General features: G+C 39.2%; 1 protein-coding gene across 3 annotated transcripts in view; it reads left to right on the plus strand.

Annotated features, from left to right (window-relative positions):
• The window catches only part of AFAP1 (actin filament associated protein 1), a 106,693-nt gene that overhangs the window by 32,069 nt on the left and 58,068 nt on the right, over positions 1–16,556 (plus strand). For all 3 annotated transcript variants that reach the window (XM_042812836.1, XM_042812834.1, XM_042812833.1), the window contains exon 2: positions 14,939–15,067. In XM_042812836.1, the coding sequence (XP_042668770.1) occupies positions 14,941–15,067 (127 nt within the window). In that variant the 5' untranslated portion in view covers positions 14,939–14,940. The remainder of the gene's footprint in view (positions 1–14,938; positions 15,068–16,556) is intronic.

Below are 16,556 nucleotides of genomic sequence, written 5' to 3' on the forward strand. Positions count from 1 at the left end.
CCCGCTCCTCCTGCCTGGCAGCGGCACGGCAGCCTCCTGCTCCATGTCAGCCTAATCCAGTGAGGAGCCTGGGGGCTGTGTGCTGCCAAGACGCCTGTCAGCATCTGACTTCTCGCCAGTGCTGTGAGGCGGTTTGGCGTTGGAGAGTGGGGAGAGGCTGGAAACGAGAAGATTGTGAATGCTTACATGGTTCTGCCATCAGCATCGTCATTACTGTTATTTATTAGTGGCTGCACATCTGGGTGAGCCATGCTGCAGTGTGCACAGAGGCAGGTCCTGCAGGGCAGGCCTGCCCTGACCCACAGGGCTGCAGCCTAAGGGGGCATTATAGGGAATCTGCCAAGGAGGTCATTAAGGACCATAAGTATTAAAAGCATACTAGGAAGTATTTTTATCTAATTTTCTAGTACAAATATCTAATATTTATTATCTAATGTATGTATTATTTTTTGTTGTTGTGTTTTTATATAGTGAAAACGTATCACTTTTTAAGAAAATCCTTAAGGTCTTCCCATTGCATCCTGATAGCATGACTTAGAACCACATTTCAGTTACAAAAGCCAGAGAGACAAAATTAGCCAACATTAAAAATTGATAAAGTTAGTCAGATTATGTGAGAGGGCCACAGTGTGATTTGAATTTGTGGATGTGCTAATGGTTGGAGATTATTTCAGCAGCCATCAGTGCTGAGAGAACTTTGCCTTTAATGGGAACAATTAGATAAACTCTGGTTCTTAAACTTTTATTTGACCAGCCAATATTACACACTCTACATGGATACATTTGGTAAGGCTAATAGGATGCCATAGCACAGAAATGATGTTATCACTGAGTTTGTTGATTTGGAGAGCTGCAGAACATTCTGTTTTCCCCTTCCGTTACTGGTACTCCCTAGAGGGAATGTCAGCTGCCTCTGCTTTAGGATGTGCACAGAATGCCCCTTCATGCACTGCAAATGGGGCACCAGCTGTGTTGTGTGTCTTGTTTGTGTCTGTGAAATGGTACACTGAAAAATGACCACCTGATTCTTTCAGACGCAGATTCTCCACTGTTGCCTGATATAGAATCAAAGAATGGCTTGGGTTAGCAAGAACCTTAAATTTCAGCCCCCCTGCTCTAAGCAAGATTGCAACGTACTGCCCAGGGCTGCCCCATCCAACCTGGCCTTGAATGGCTCCAGGGATGGGGCATCCACAGCTTCTCTGGGCAACCTGTGCCAGTGCCCCACCACCCTCATAATGAAGAATTCCTCTCTAACATCTACTCTAAATCTCCCCTCTTCTAGTTTAAAGTCATTCCCCCTTGTCCTATCACTAACAGGCTTTAACTTCAGGCTATGAAGTTGTTTTCTCTCCTACTTATAAGCTCCTTTTTAAGTACTGGAAGACTGAGTGACATCTCCCCAGAGCGTTACCTTCTCCAGAGACTGAGCAAGCCTCCCTCAAGAGGTGCTCCAGCCCTCTGATCATCTTCATGGCCTTCTCTGGACACACTCCTGAATTTGTGACTGCAGCCACATGTTGTTCCACAGAGCACTAGTAGATGTAGTCCGTAAGTGCTGTTGCCTCATGTCCCAGCTATAAGCCAGAGACTGCTGCTCTGCATCCCAAATGGGTGCTAGGGAAACAAGGTACTCAGTGGGTCTGTGCTACCCTGAAAGCATCAAGTACTTTCAAAACGTTATGCGATAAGTGTTTCTCCTCCTTCTCTCACTTGAAAAAATTTGAAGGCTTTTTTTAGAATCTATGCTGATTTGTTTCTTGATTTGGCTGTCAGTCAGCTTTCATCAGTTTGCCATCTGGACTGAAAGCAGAAGCTAATTTTGTCTTTGTATGTATTTTGAGAAAAACTGTGGGAAGGTGTGGAGAAGGAAGAAATGGCCTAATAATGAGAAAAGAGATTAAATCAGTGTGTAAGACAGTGTAGAAGACCTACCACATATACATATTTGCATCTTTCCTATAAGCAAACCATAATGCTGAGATAAATCTTTTTTTGAAGGAAATGTTTTTCTTGAAGAAATACCATTAAGGTGTGCTGGATGATCCCTCTCTCTGTTTCTTGTCTTACTGTAGGACAACCTGGCCTTTTTGAAGCACCTATCTGCCATTCTCATGAGTTCCAAAATTATTTAAATAGCATCCATTTTACACTGGCCTTCTCTGCCTTTTGCCTGTTGCCTGCTGTTGTTGCCCTGTCAGGGGAGTGATGGAGATCATCTTTCATTATTCTACATCTTTCATTATTCTACTGCTAATGTGTATGCATGTCATGTCATTCAGCAAATAGAGAAACAGAAGTGGAAGGAGCTACGACACAATGGATCAGTTCATTGTTTCTTACCATTTTGTTGAGTTTAGCTTATCCTATGTTGAGTTTATCTTATTTATATAACTGTGGTGCTCAAAGTATATCTTATGAAAAAAATGATTGCCAACTTTCTTTTTAGAATAACCTTTGCTACATCTTCAAACTACTTCAAACAGGAGGAGGTGTCATTTTGCTTAGATTTACATTTCTGAAGTTCCACTAGTAACCAAGGAAGTGGATTTGACTGCTTTATTTCTTATTGTATACAATTTCTAAGTCATAAGAGGAGGCTGTGAATGACAAGTACATACTGTACATGCAAAAACATTTTAACGAGAGGCTTTAAAAATACTTATTTTGCTAGTGTTTCTACAAGCGGTTTCTAATGTTTCTTACATGGGGAAGAAGGTAACAGATTTCTGAGTTTTTCTCCTGAAGCTTCTGAAATTATTTCTTCAATAAACCAGGATGTTGTAATTTACATTTATGGAATACATCTCTGAGACTTTCTTCAGATTAAAGGCTGCAGAACTGGGATTTGTATGAGTGAGCTAAGCTCCAGGATTTTAATGACAATATATACTAAATTCTTACATGTTCCCTTTTCTTCTGTGAAGTGCAAATCAGAAGCAAATAGGAAACTACTAGGAATAAAAGAACAAGATTATAAAATGCAATTTCAGTTGTTTCCTCCCTGTCTAAGACTGGTAAATAGCATTTAGAAATCAGGCTGGGAGGTGTTATTTGCAAGAGCAAGACCATCCCCGAGTTTTCCATGTTTGCTTGTGAAGGACCTTTCTGCATTTCAAAGAAACTTGCATTTTATTTGTTTACTGTTTGACTCTGATCAATGTACGTAGGGGAAGAAGAGGGAAAAAGGGAGCAAAGGGTATGAGGCAGAAGATCCAGTCCAGTTTGTTTAGAGTGTGTGCCTGGATACAGATGAAGCATTTTGGTCTCTGTGAAAGAAGGAACCCGTCAAATTAGATGCCATTGTCTGCTGATTTGAGTTGCAAAAAGAGCTGTATGCATAGGCTAATAATTATCTGTAGTGCTAAGGAAGACAGATGCAGCATTAGCTCCTGATTCAAGCCTCAGCTGTATTAATTTTCAAGTGAGCAGCAGCAGAAGCAGATGGCGAGATGAGGGAAGCATTCAAATGTTGGCCATCAGTGGCTTTTTTTTTTTTTTACCTTTGCATCATGGAGGTGGCTGATGCCGTTTGATCACTGCCTCGGCTGCACCAGCTGCTCCTTGCCCAGCCCATTGGCCGGTGCGACACGTGCTGCTTGTGCTCTGATGCAATGGGAGAACTTTTAGATAGCATCAGCACATTTTTGATAGCACTGATCCAACAGATGCAGCACTCTGTGGTTTCATAGTTAGGTTTTATGTTTGGGAAAAACAATGCACATAAAACTAAGAAAATATGCAAACTTGCTATAAACTGAAATCCTCGCTGTTTTTTTTTTGTTTTTTTTTTTCTTGGGGGAGGGTGATGGTTTTTGCCTTTGAGATCTCAGTGGGAGGATATTTGGCAGTGCGTCTTCTTTGTTACTTATAAATACAGAAAGAACAGGGAAGTACCTTCATAAATATTGGTAAATGAGCTGTTCTGGAGCACAGCCAGGAATACATGGCAAGAGTTAGATGGCTCACCCAGCTCTTGATGAAGCTCACATTGGTCAGGATGTACCCTCAGCTGTGACAGAAGTGCATTGAGAAGTGGAGATGTGAGCTTCTTGCCCGCAAAATGTGTATCCCCTGCCTGAGTGATGCTGATGAAGTCTCGCCAGAAGTAGCTGCATTATTTGAATAGAGGAATTTGCTCTGAGTTCAATGACCATTTTTTATCTGCTTGGTTTCCATCAACTCATCTGATAGCAGAAGAAGACAGTCATGAGAAAAATATGCTGAAGAATATGTATAAAGAGCGTTTTTTTTTCTCTCTTGTGGCTAAATATGAAGTTTTTAGGTGCTGTAATAGTGAGCAGCTGGTGTTGCTTGGTTCTCTGGCAAGCCAATTTACAAATGGCAGGTTGTCCCTTTAACTTTAAAAAATGTGCCCAGTGATGAGCTGACATATGAGTTGCAGTTGTCCTAGGATTATATTTTGTCCTGGTCTTGCCTTGGCTCTGTTTTGCCTCTGGTGATGCTAGCATTTTGGACAAACACCCTTAGAGCTTTGCAGTGCCTTTTTCCCCAGAAGAATAATCCGTTTTCTGATGTCCCCTCTATGCTGGAAGGGGCCAGCTGTGCGTGGCATGTACACAGCGGCTGGGCTGGAGCTGTGCATCACCATGGACCTATTCCTATGCACTTATTCCTACATCCTGCTGCTTTTGGCAAGGTGAACGCATCCAACTGTTTGCGTACTTAGCTTCTGTTGCACAGAAGTGAAATGACTGCTTTTCAGCTGTTAATAACTAAAACACAGATTTTCTTCTCTGCACTCATCCTGTTGTTGAAGTTAGTGGGAACCAGTCAGAAGAATAGGGACTTTTTTTTTTTTTTTTTTTTTTTAACCATGGGAAAGAGTGTGCAAGGACTGGCCTAAAGGTAGATAAAGAAACCAGATGCGTGACGAGACATGGCCCAACCACTCGGCGAGGGAGAATGTGAGGATTACTGTTGCAGGGTACTGCTGAAAGAAAGAGGGATTTCATGGGAGCGAGGAGGCTGCTTGGCAGGGAGAAGGAAAGCTAAGCTGATCCAGACATATGGGGCAACATAACCAGATGCAGAAGAAATGGATAAGGAGCAGAAAGCAACCAAGGGGAGGGAAAAACACAGAGGTAAATTTTGCCTAAGACCTATATGTAAGTTCGTCTACCAAACCCGATATCATAAAGGGGACAAGGAGCATGGGGAGTGTGATCACACCTCTCCAGGAGGTGTGCCAAGAGCAGCCTGAGAAAGGTACTGGCAGTGATTGTGTAATGTCTGTTGAACATACATTCACTGTTTTCACGATAAATTCAAAGCACATCTGTAATTAAAATGAGATCTCCAGAACACACAAGTATTAGATGTTTGCAATTGCAGTGAATCAGTTGAGCATCACTGAAACCAAGAGAACCACACCACATAAGGATCCAAAGTTTTCAATCAAGTATTCTTCTTTTTTTTCTTTTTTTTTCTCCTTAATTTGTAATGGGAATTAGCTCACTTAGTGATTTCATTTGGCAAACATAGGATGTAAACTTTATAAATATTGATTAATGTTTGTTCAGTTTGGTGAGTGAAGTTCAGTTTTAAGTCCAAGTTTTGTATACAGACAAATCAATATGAAACCAAGAGAACCTAAACAAATTTGTAAGAATCTGCATTTTTTTTCAGACAAAGATTCCTCCTAGACTGTTGTACTATGAGAAACATCCCAACCAACAGAACTGAGAGTGCTGTAGACCACTTCAGTGTCTGACCTAGCACCTCATCCATCTGCTCACACAGCTCATCACAAGTTTTCAGAATAACTGATGCGAGTGTGGGAAAGATGGAGTTCTCTTTATAGGTTTGTGCGGTATTCAAGGTTTAATGTTCCAGGGATCTGATTGTGGGTATTAAAATCTTCCGTGAAAAAATAACTTCACTAATTTCAGTCATCTGTGCCAGCTTACAGAGATCCGTGCTGTGCAGTCAACAATTAAAACAAAATACCACTCTGGGGTTTTTAAAGGAGTTTGTGGCTTTAATCCTATGCACAGGACCTTGCAAAAGTCCTTTGAAATCTTATGGTCTGAAACTTTGTTTTTTGCTTTGCCTGATCAGTGCTACAGACAAAATACACCATATATCAGTATTCAGATTATTGAAAGTATATGACTTTACAATTAATTTCTTTCCTGTGGTTCCTTGTGGCACAGTAGTGCTCATGTCAGAGCTGTAGGCTCTAAATCCATTCATAAAAATTATTTCAGTGCATTTGTGATCCTTTCCATGCAGCATGCTCTCAAGTGCCTCAGGCACTGTCACAATAATATTGTTTGTCAAGGTTTGTCAGTTTTTGTCTAGGAAGTGAACCTTGCATGCATACAGCTGCTTTTCTTTAAAACTATCATAATCACCTTCAGGCATTGTCTTAGACTATTTAATAGAGAAAGTGTTCCTTTACATTTTCAAAGCTGGCTGTACGTGTTTGTGATAAAATAGCATTTCAAATTCTAGCACAATCCTTAGGTCAAATGGCAAAATTTCTGCTACTTATTGAGGCAGCTTGTCACAGGGGCATTCTTTAGAACCTCTTTTTTAATCGTTATTTAAAAATGCACTTTTCTGACTTCTAATTTTCTTCTCTCTAATGAAGTGTATCATAATTTAGATTCTTGGAACTACATTCTCATAGGTTTATTTGTTTGTTTTTACATGTACTTGCTAAACTTACCTGCCTTTATTTGCAGATCTGCTTACCTGCTCATTTGGAGCACAGTCTCTGCTCAAACCCAACACATCCAAACCAAATCCAGGCTCCCAGTACTCACTGTGGCAGCCAGCACAATTGGGCAGCACAGTAGGGAATGCTGGACTGGTCTCGCTGGGCATGAAGTATGGCATGCAATGAGTGAAGGAACTGAGAGAAATAATTCAGCTCTGGTTGGATGAGCTTGGCTTGAGCTTGAACTTGGAGGTTGGGAGGAGTGAGAAAACTAGAAATAGAAAAGATGTACGGATTTTTGGAATACCAGCTTTTCACTTGTGCTTTTTCCCATCATTTAATTGATGTCTCATTCTGTATGCAAGTGCTTTCATCTCAGTGCAACACATTGACTTAGGAAACCTGCAGTACCCAGCAATCTTCTACCCATTTCTATGTTATTATTATTTTTTTTTTAATGAAGATTTCTTTTTTTTTCCATGATTCTTCATCTTTGAGTCTTAAATTTCAAAGCTACCTCAAGCTCTAATACATATATTTTTTCTGTTGACAGCGATCTATCTCTCATGTAATGAAATTATCTAAAATAAGAATAAGATTCAGAAGTGAAGGAGACAGAATTTTCTTATAGCACTGGTGAAGCGTGGTGGGTTTCCCACATGAAGTGTTATCTGAGCTTGCACCATTCCATTCTCTGTCAGAGTAAAGGATGTATTCGTTTTTTTTATCTTACCCACATACAAAAGTGGGGATTTCTGAATCTGTTCTTATAAATACAGTATTATCTCATTTCTGGCTTTGAGTTAACTGCAAACTGGCAGCCTCTAGGAGCAGATTTATAGACTGCAATCTACTCCTGCATTGTACAGCAGGTATGGCTGACTTAATCATTGACTTTTCAAACAAATTTTTGGTTTGATATTTGATGTGTACTTCAATAATTGTATTGATGAATAAAGGATACAACAAATGCAACTGTGCAGTTGCAACCTGCCATTGCCATTTTTGTATTTCTTTGTTATTGTTTTCTTCTTTTTCTTTATTCCATGAACTTCATTAATTTACTGTCTCACATTTCTGCTGGATATGCAATCCAGCAGAATCCAGATTTGATATCCATAACTGTGGAAGAAATTCTAACCTACAGACAGATCTGTGCACAGCTGAAGTCTTAACTGTCGTGGTTGCTTATCTCTTGTGGTTTGGAGTGATGAAGTAGTTGAACTAATGCAGGAGCCAGCAAGCAAGACCTGGAATTCCTTGTGCTGGTGAGATGATGTTGCCTGATACATTTGCAGATGATTAAATGGAAAAAAAATATCTCAGTTTTCTTCCCTCATCAGGGTCTGAATGGGAATGAGGATTTGAAAAGAAAACTAAGATCGAATGCTCACCATGAGCACTGACACAGGAGGGTGAAACCCTTGCCTGGGCTGCTGAGCATGCAAGAGGAGTAAAATCCATGCTCTTTTGCTTTACTAAATTTGTTTTGAGAACAAAAGGAACCTTGTGTGCAAAATATACCTTTAGAGAAAGCAACTTGTTAAAGTCTGCTGTGAGTTTCTGTAGCTAATTGTCAGCATTTTCTTTTTGGGCCTAACATACTTTGAATTTGATGTGGATAATTAATACTTAAGTAAATGTCTGTAATACTGAATTCTTTTATTTTCTTGTGAGTCTGTGAACTGGCTTAGAAGCAGGCATTCCTCTCCAAAATCTGTGGCAGTGCTTAAACACTGGTCTGAACTTTAAAAAAATAAACTCTTTATCCATCTGCCTCAGCTAATGGATTATACTCCTGCATTGCTGTCACTCGTTGCATGACTCTAGCTGTTTGAGTAGGATTTTTGGCAACTTGTTTCTTGTCCAAACATTCCTTAATGCTTTCCCACCTCTTGTTTTATCATCCAAGTACTGCAAGAGCAGCATACGGAGCTCTGATAGCTTTTTTGGAAAGATGGTTTTGTAAAAGCCAATTCTTTGGAAACTGAAGCAGAAGAAAGAAAGGAAGGAATACGTGTGGGTTGTGGCTGAAATGATCCCTTGACACTCATTGAGGTTGATCATAAATATGCATGAGACGGGAGGAGTTTGTAGTGGCTGTGAGTTGCATCTCTTGCCCCAAGCTGCCTGGAATAAGAGTGACAGTCTGGAAAGCTCCAGTTTAAACAAAAGATCACTGTATGAGTTTTTAGAGAGGCTCAAATATAATTTTTTTATTTGTTTGTTAAAATTCCCCAATGACAATCCTTGTGTTTGTTTTGCTTGCTTCATGCTTATTCTTCATCTGTAGGGCTTCATCTGCTATGTAGCATTCACCTTTTTCCATGCCCTTTTGCCTTTTCTTCCTTGTTGTGCCATCCACTGCCAAAATGATGATCTCTGCTTTACCGAGGAGGGTTTTAGAATACTTAACAGAACACATCACACCTCATACACTACCAGAGAGCAGCAAAAAAGGGATTCTGCAACCAGGAGAAACTGTCCTAGTGAAAAGTCTTGTCTTCTCACACTTCCTCCCCCCATTTCTGTCTCACAGAGATTCCTTTTCAGAAAGAATTGGTTTTTAACAAAGAAGCCAACTGTGAGGAGCAGGAATTGAGGGCTGAGATGCCCTCAGTAGCAAAAGGAACTTATCTCCAGGCAAACCAGGCACTATAGTGTTGTTTGTCCAATGGTTTAGGACCGTCCCAGTGGTATCTGTTTGCTTTCTCTCTTTGCTAGTTGGATCCCCTAAATCTTTCTTTCCTAACATCTCGGATTTTACAGTGAATATAGAATATAAGAAACCAGATTTCCCTTTTCACAAGTACTGTATTAATTATCTACAAATGGTTTATCTGATATCTGTCTGTAATTATCCTTTCCTTTACAGGAAGCATTGTCTTATGGTAAGGATATAACAAGCCTCAGGGATTAATACACATTTTATATCCTATCCAGACTTGGATGTGGTCTTAGGCTAATGTAATATAATCATGTAGTCTCTGTGACTTTGTTCATTACCAGGAATTCAGTCAATTCTTCATCTGTCATAGGCTTTGCCTCCCAGCCACCTCAGTAATCCTCACTAAGCTTTATCAATGACTCTTTTGTACCAGCGGGGCCAGAAGTGGGCACACTCGTCCATATGTGGTCTCACCAGTGTTGCTTAACGGGGGAGGATTACTCCTCTCCATCTGCTGGCTTTATTCTTGCTAACACAGCCCAGCATGTGGCCCTTGGCTTCATTGGCAAACCACTGACTAGTGCTTTACTTGTCTACCAGAAGCCACAGGGGCATCTCTAAAAGCTGCTTTTCAGCCAGGTGGCTGCCATCCCAAACTGTTGCTTGGGCTGGTTCTATCCCATTGCTCAATTACAAGTGTGTTCTAGCATTTTTTTTTCCAGGCTGCTGAAGTCAGTTTCAATGACAGCCCTACCCTGTAGTTTATCATATATTACCCAGGTCTGCAGTTGTCTATGACCTTGATGATGATGCAAGTCCATCCCATCATCCAGGTCACAAATGAAGATGTCAAACGGTATATTTTTTAAATGATATGTGTCTCATGCCCCAGAAGTTCATTTTCTCTTACAGTAGGTAGATACAGTAAAGGGTTCTGTGGGGCCTGTGGCTGCTCCCATCATGCCATTTAGAATGAATAATGAGTACCTGTTTTTCAAAGAAACATTACTTCTTTTGATTTCATTTAACATTCATTTCTTGTGCATATTCTGGTATTAATCTAGTGATCCATATTACAATGTTATGAAACCCAGAACAGTAACACCTCTTTCTTCTCATAAAAAAGAGTGAAACCATGAGGAGAATAAATGCAAGACTCTAGACAGTGCTTCATAACTGAAAATATATTTTTCTGTAATATTACCCACCTGCATTCTTCATAATATTTAGAAAAGTGGATCCAAAAGCATGAAGAAATCTCTGTAGACCAAGGGAATTCTAATGTCATCTAATGAAGAAAAGAAAGCAAACAATGTCAGTAGATTTTCCAACATTTATTGGTGAATAGGATATTGATGCAGTTTTCAAAAAACAACCTGAACATTCTTTTTAAGAACTCATCCTTGACTTTTCGTCTGGTTTGAGAAACCTAGGAAGCATGTGTATGAGATAGCACTATTCCTAACAGTGTTTTAATCAGTTCGAGTAAAAAAAGTCTATTCTTTAAAAAATGGTTATAGACTAGTGCCCATAAATGGAGACTTGAAATAATTGCATCATTATGTTATCTTATTCCAGTTGGTTTTCGTTTTGGTTTGGAACAAAAACTGCAGTGTGATGCAGTTGCCTCTCTCTGATTATTTTTACCTTGGTGTATTTTGCTGGCTTGCTTGTATAGTTTATGCGCTGTCATTTGAAAAAAAGTTAAAAACTCTTGAGATCCAGACCTGGCAACGCTTCAGGATGTATCATTGTTCTTTATTTGAACATGTTAATTGTAGCGGCACTTTGGGGGTTTATGATTACTATTGAGCATAGAATGAACTCCTCATCTTTTAATATGATGAATGTGATTTTGCTCCTCAGTCAAGCTAAAATCTGCTTACTGTTGTGATTACCATCTCTGGGCTCCACCCTGCCTTTCACCACCTGCCACTTAGAAGTAATTCCTTTGGCAAGGAGAATTCAGCCAGAACTGTCAAGGAATTTTGCCCCTTTTTGAGATCCTTCTGATTATTATTCTTATTTTGTGGTGATGTCAGATTTCCAAGGGTAATCTCTCACTAGAGGCATATGTTTGTCTTTGGGACTTGCATCACCCTCTCATTTGTAGTCTCCATTTCAGAAGTAATGATTGCTTACTGAAAATATGCATTATGTGGATTTTCTATTATTTAATTCCATTACTTTCTGTGAGTACATCACTACATTTCTAGGAAAAAGAAGATTCTTTAATCCAGAAAACAAGCCAAGGATTGAAAACAGGCAAACGTTTTTTTTTTTCCCAAGTACATACAAATACTTTTGTTGTTATCTCAAAAAAAAAAGTGCTTGCAGTTCCTTATTATGTATGGACTAAATTCAATTCATGGTAGTATTTCTGTTCTCTGCTTAAGCAGCAAGACCATTATAAATTAAAGTGCATTTTAAAAATATGTAGAAAAAGTGTTTCTTACTAGATGGGAACCAACATTTCCTCTTTTTCTGTATGGATGTTTGACATCACTGCATATACAGAAAGTGAAATTCAAAACTTCCTTCCTTAACGCTTTGATGTTTGTGATGCTGTTAACTGCTGCTGGGTTCAGTTATAATGCTTTGAGTAACTTAGCTTGGTCATGATAGGTCAGTGATCTGTGGTCACCAGCGTGTAATGCAGATGTCCTCTAAAGGCATGGAGGAAGAGAAAGTGGATGTGAAGGAGAGGGCCTCATGTTCACATAATCATCATAGAATCATAGAATGGCGTAGATTGAAAAGGACCTCAAAGATCATCTAGTTTCAACCCCCCTGCTATGTGCAGGGTCGCCAAAAACCAGATCAGGCTGCCCAGAGCCACATCCAGCCTGGCCTTGAATGCCTCCGGGGATGGGGCATCCACAGGCATCCACAACTTCCTTGGGCAACCTGTTCCAGTATGTCACCACCCTCTGTGTGAAAAGCTTCCTCTTAATATCTAACATAAACCTCCCTTGTTTCAGTTTAAAACCATTCCTCCTTTGTCCTATCACTGTCTCCCCTCATAAACAACCGAGGCTTCCGGAGAAACATGGGCCAATGCCATCTCCCAGTTGTCTCTTCAATGGCAGTTTCCTATTTCCTCTTCTGTTGCTTCCTTGTGTCTTTGCCTCGTAACTCCATCTTGGTCTGTCTTCATTTCTCATTTTGCCATCTATCTGTTTATATTATGTAATAAGCTCCAGTGCACAAGGATCTTATCATTTTTAATAACTGAAGAAAGTTAGAAATACTGTACAATGGTTTTAATTCCACTCCTCGTGTTCTTTCTTCCTTTCAAGAAGCCAGTGTTCTAGCCAGAGAAATGGGATTACTCTTGAACATTATATTCACTGGGGCAGAGAAGGGAGACATCCCATTCAGCTTATTTACAGTCTCTTGTCTTAAAAAATCTAGAAAACGTGCCAGTTCAAATAAATGTTGAAGTAATAAATGGAATTGACAGTCCCTTATTTTCAGTGCTTGATGCCTTTCTAAGTGCATATATGCTGGTATGTATTGACAGTAGTTGATGTGGCTGTAAAACTAGGCAAAAAATGTATATTTTTAGTACTATGTTCTGGGTAGATTTCACATTGAGTATCTAATTTCTGTGGTATTGCTCTTGAAATGCATGTAATATCATAAGTAAATATTGAAAGATTTGTATATTCCATGATAATTGAAAATAATGCTCATAAGAATAATATTAGTAAACCTTATAATCAAAGCAAACTTAAAAGAACATTGTAACTGAAATGTTTATGTAGTTGTAACCTAATAATAGAATACACATCTTATTTCTAAAATATAAAATTTAAAGCACAACACAGCTGATTTTTTGTTTGTTTCTTTTTTTTTTTTTGAGTTGTAGGTTCATTTTCTTTATTTTCCTCAAATCTTGTGATCTCTTATTGCTCTGCAAATCTGATCTGACTTAAATAGTCTCTTTAAATCATCTGAATCTCCTTCTTTTTGCTTCAGAAGCCTGTATGTTCTTCTGTAATGTGAACAACTGGAAGTAATACAGTTGTCCTGAAGAACTTTTGGGTTTCAGGCGGATTCCTAGCCAGCTGCAAATATGGTGGTAAAAAAAAAGACCTGTAGCCACTGTATCATGTGCTATGTTCTCAAGTGATGTAGGCATGCTCATTGTCATTTTGGATCCTCTCTTTTGGTATACAATGAGAAAGAGATGAGAGAGGCTTTGTAAAAATCTTGGAGAAAAATACTTCATGAAAACATTTACTGTTTGTTTATATGGTTGCAGTGATAGTGCTTAGTTAAGCAGAACATATTTGTGAAGAGAAAACTTGTGCAGGATGGATATGTATGTGCAAATTGATGGTGTCTTTCAGAAATGATATGCTGAAGTGGACTTCTTGTGATTGATTTTTTTTTTTTGTGGTTGTTTGTTAAAATACTATCATGCCTTAGTACTGCCGTATCTTACGGTGTTTGCTATGAGTGTGTTGGTTTTGCCAGCCTGGCCTGAGCATATTTGCAGGTATAACCATCTACAAATAAAAAGTGCCATCTGCATTCGTAGGATGACAAGAAGGGGCAGCAGCCCCTCACAGAAGTGTAGCTGACACCTTCAGACTTCCTTGTACAATCCCATTTTTAAGCATCAGGTGAAACAAATGCAACTGGACCAAACATAGTTTAAACATCCAGTTGTACGTCACAAGTGGAAGAAACAAGTTCCAGGTTTGCTTGGGTAAACAACCATATCGGAGAAGGTTTTTAGAGTAGGGAAGAGAGTAGGAAAGAAAGTAGTGGGCTTTTTTTAGAAGTCTGAAGAGACATACTAGCAGTCACCTGGTTAGATCTTGAAAATACCATAAAACATATGTAAGTAGAGAAAAACTGAAGTAGAGGTACTTTAGAATGGGGCAACAACTAAGATTAATCCTAGATGTGGCCCTGAAATGAGATTAATATTTCCCCTTATCTTTCAATGAGGATAATGTCATCAGACACAAAAAGTGGGGAAATGTGAGCTATTCCATCCAAGACAAACCCATAACTAAATGTAGACAATCCACTTAAGTGAAGGGACCAGAGACTCTCAGTTATGAGTGTATTGAAACGCAGAAGCGTAGACTTCTCATAAATCTGCTGAACAGCAATCATATGATTAGAGTGTAACAAATGTAAAAAGAAACTTTTTTTTCCACTGCAAATAGTATAAATATGGTGAAGATAGTAGTTTTCCCTAAAGATTTTGGAGAATATGAATTTGTCTGGAAGTTTTATCAAGCTGTAATTTTGTTGTGGAGTTAGAAATTGCTTTTTAAAGGAGAGGAACCAGAGTGACAGTGCTTGAAGAACAGATGGATGCCACTCCTGTGTTGTTGTCTAGGGCTGGCTTGATGATGTGCTATGTGGAAGAACTGTGTCTTTTCTACATCTATTTTGAGGTAACTGCTATATGTGCCAATAGTGCTCAGTCTGTTGCCAGCAGGGAAGACTGTACGTTTTTAAGAACTGCTAAAAATAATAGAATATAAAAAATAAGTATTAACTCTGTCTTTTTTTTTCTAATGGGACATTTTATAAAAAGTAATTTTCTTGTTCTCTTTCAGCCATGGAAGAGTTAATAGTAGAGCTGCGACTGTTTCTTGAACTTCTGGACCATGAATATCTGACTTCCACTGTCAGAGAGAAGAAGGCAGTAATAACTAACATTCTCCTGAGGATACAGTCATCTAAAGGTCAGTGTCAGGGGTGTGTTTTCTCGCTTGCAGAGTGCACAGAATAAGTCTCAGTTCAGTGAAATAGCTTTAAAGGCTGAAGACAAGCTCTAAATTGAAGAAAGACAGAGAGGCAGGGTAAAGCCAAAATGCAGCTTTCCTGAATGCTTTTCTCCTCAGTCAACAGTAAAATGTAGCAAAAGCTATACTGGAAGTAACTTGATTGCGTATGAGTGAATCCAACCACAAAACTGTGCTAGATACAGTGCTTTCACCTTTGTTGGTATAGTGGTTACTTCATTGTATTTGAGGCAAAAATTCTATCCATCCATTTTGATACACTGTGTTATAAAAGTCTTGCATGATGTGCTACATCTCTTTGTGAGACCTAAATCAAGCCAGGGCTTGATTTTGCTGTGTATTCTGGTGCATGACTGGCACAGGAATACCAAGCAAGAGATAGGAAATGTCTGGCAACGTGGTTGGTTTGCACGTTGCAGGTAAATTAGTATTCACCTTCCCTTTCTCATGCTATCTAAAACCATTTTGATTGCACAATTACTTTGGTCTCCATCAAGATTATGGGTTGACTGCATAAATCAACCTTTCCATGGGGCTTTTACAAAAAGTGCTCCTCACCGTCTTTCCTAATATTACTCTTATATGTCCTTACAACGCCCTTCTGTACAAAGAGGCAGCAGGGCTGTATGACTTCTGTCTCTCCAATAACTGACAGCAGTTTCGTCACTTGTAAACACCCAACATTCAGGCTTTTGAAAAATGATTGGGTGTTTTGAGAAAAAATGCCATGTGAGCAGCTGCATTTCTCATGTTTCTTCTCCAGTGCTAAAAAATACATTTTGGTGTTTGATGTAGTCTTATCCTCTTCAGTAGAGAAATTGAATTTGCTGCAGGATTCATGTCCAAGGAGATCAGCTGTGAAATGGTGATTGTCCTTCTTTCAGTTTTGACATTCTTAAAGACCTACCATTGCTTTTACTTTACTGATGAGTGAAAGAAGCAGGCATCAGGATCAGATGGTGTGCAAGGGAGCTTCATGCTCCATAGGCTGATCAAAATACCCTGCAGTCCCCAAAACAAACGGCTGCAGGTAAGAACTTGCAGTTTGTCATGTTTCATGGGAGTCCAGTCAACAGTGCTGACTTGACAGTTTATCTTTTAATATTTTCAACACAATTTATTTAAAATACTTGACTTTTTCAATAAAATTGTATGGATTTTTGCATCAGAAAAATATACCTTACCAGGCATATTTAATTTAAGATTACAGATGTGGGAGAGGATAAAAATACTCAAGGGTCATAGCTTTTTACCTTTCAGCACCTACCTCTTAGTTAGAGCCTATTTCAGGATCTGTAACAAGATCTGTTACATCCTACTACAGGATTTATCCATTAATGAGATCCATACAAGAGCTATATATTTAGTGGCGGGGTTTGGTTCAGTGCACTTGTTAGTGGAACATTATACCCACTTTTAGCAATTGCAT

Source organism: Centrocercus urophasianus, unplaced genomic scaffold, assembly GCF_019232065.1.
Source record: "Centrocercus urophasianus isolate 14NV4802_14NV808 unplaced genomic scaffold, USGS_Curo_1.0 seq_13, whole genome shotgun sequence".
Lineage (NCBI taxonomy): Eukaryota > Metazoa > Chordata > Aves > Galliformes > Phasianidae > Centrocercus > Centrocercus urophasianus.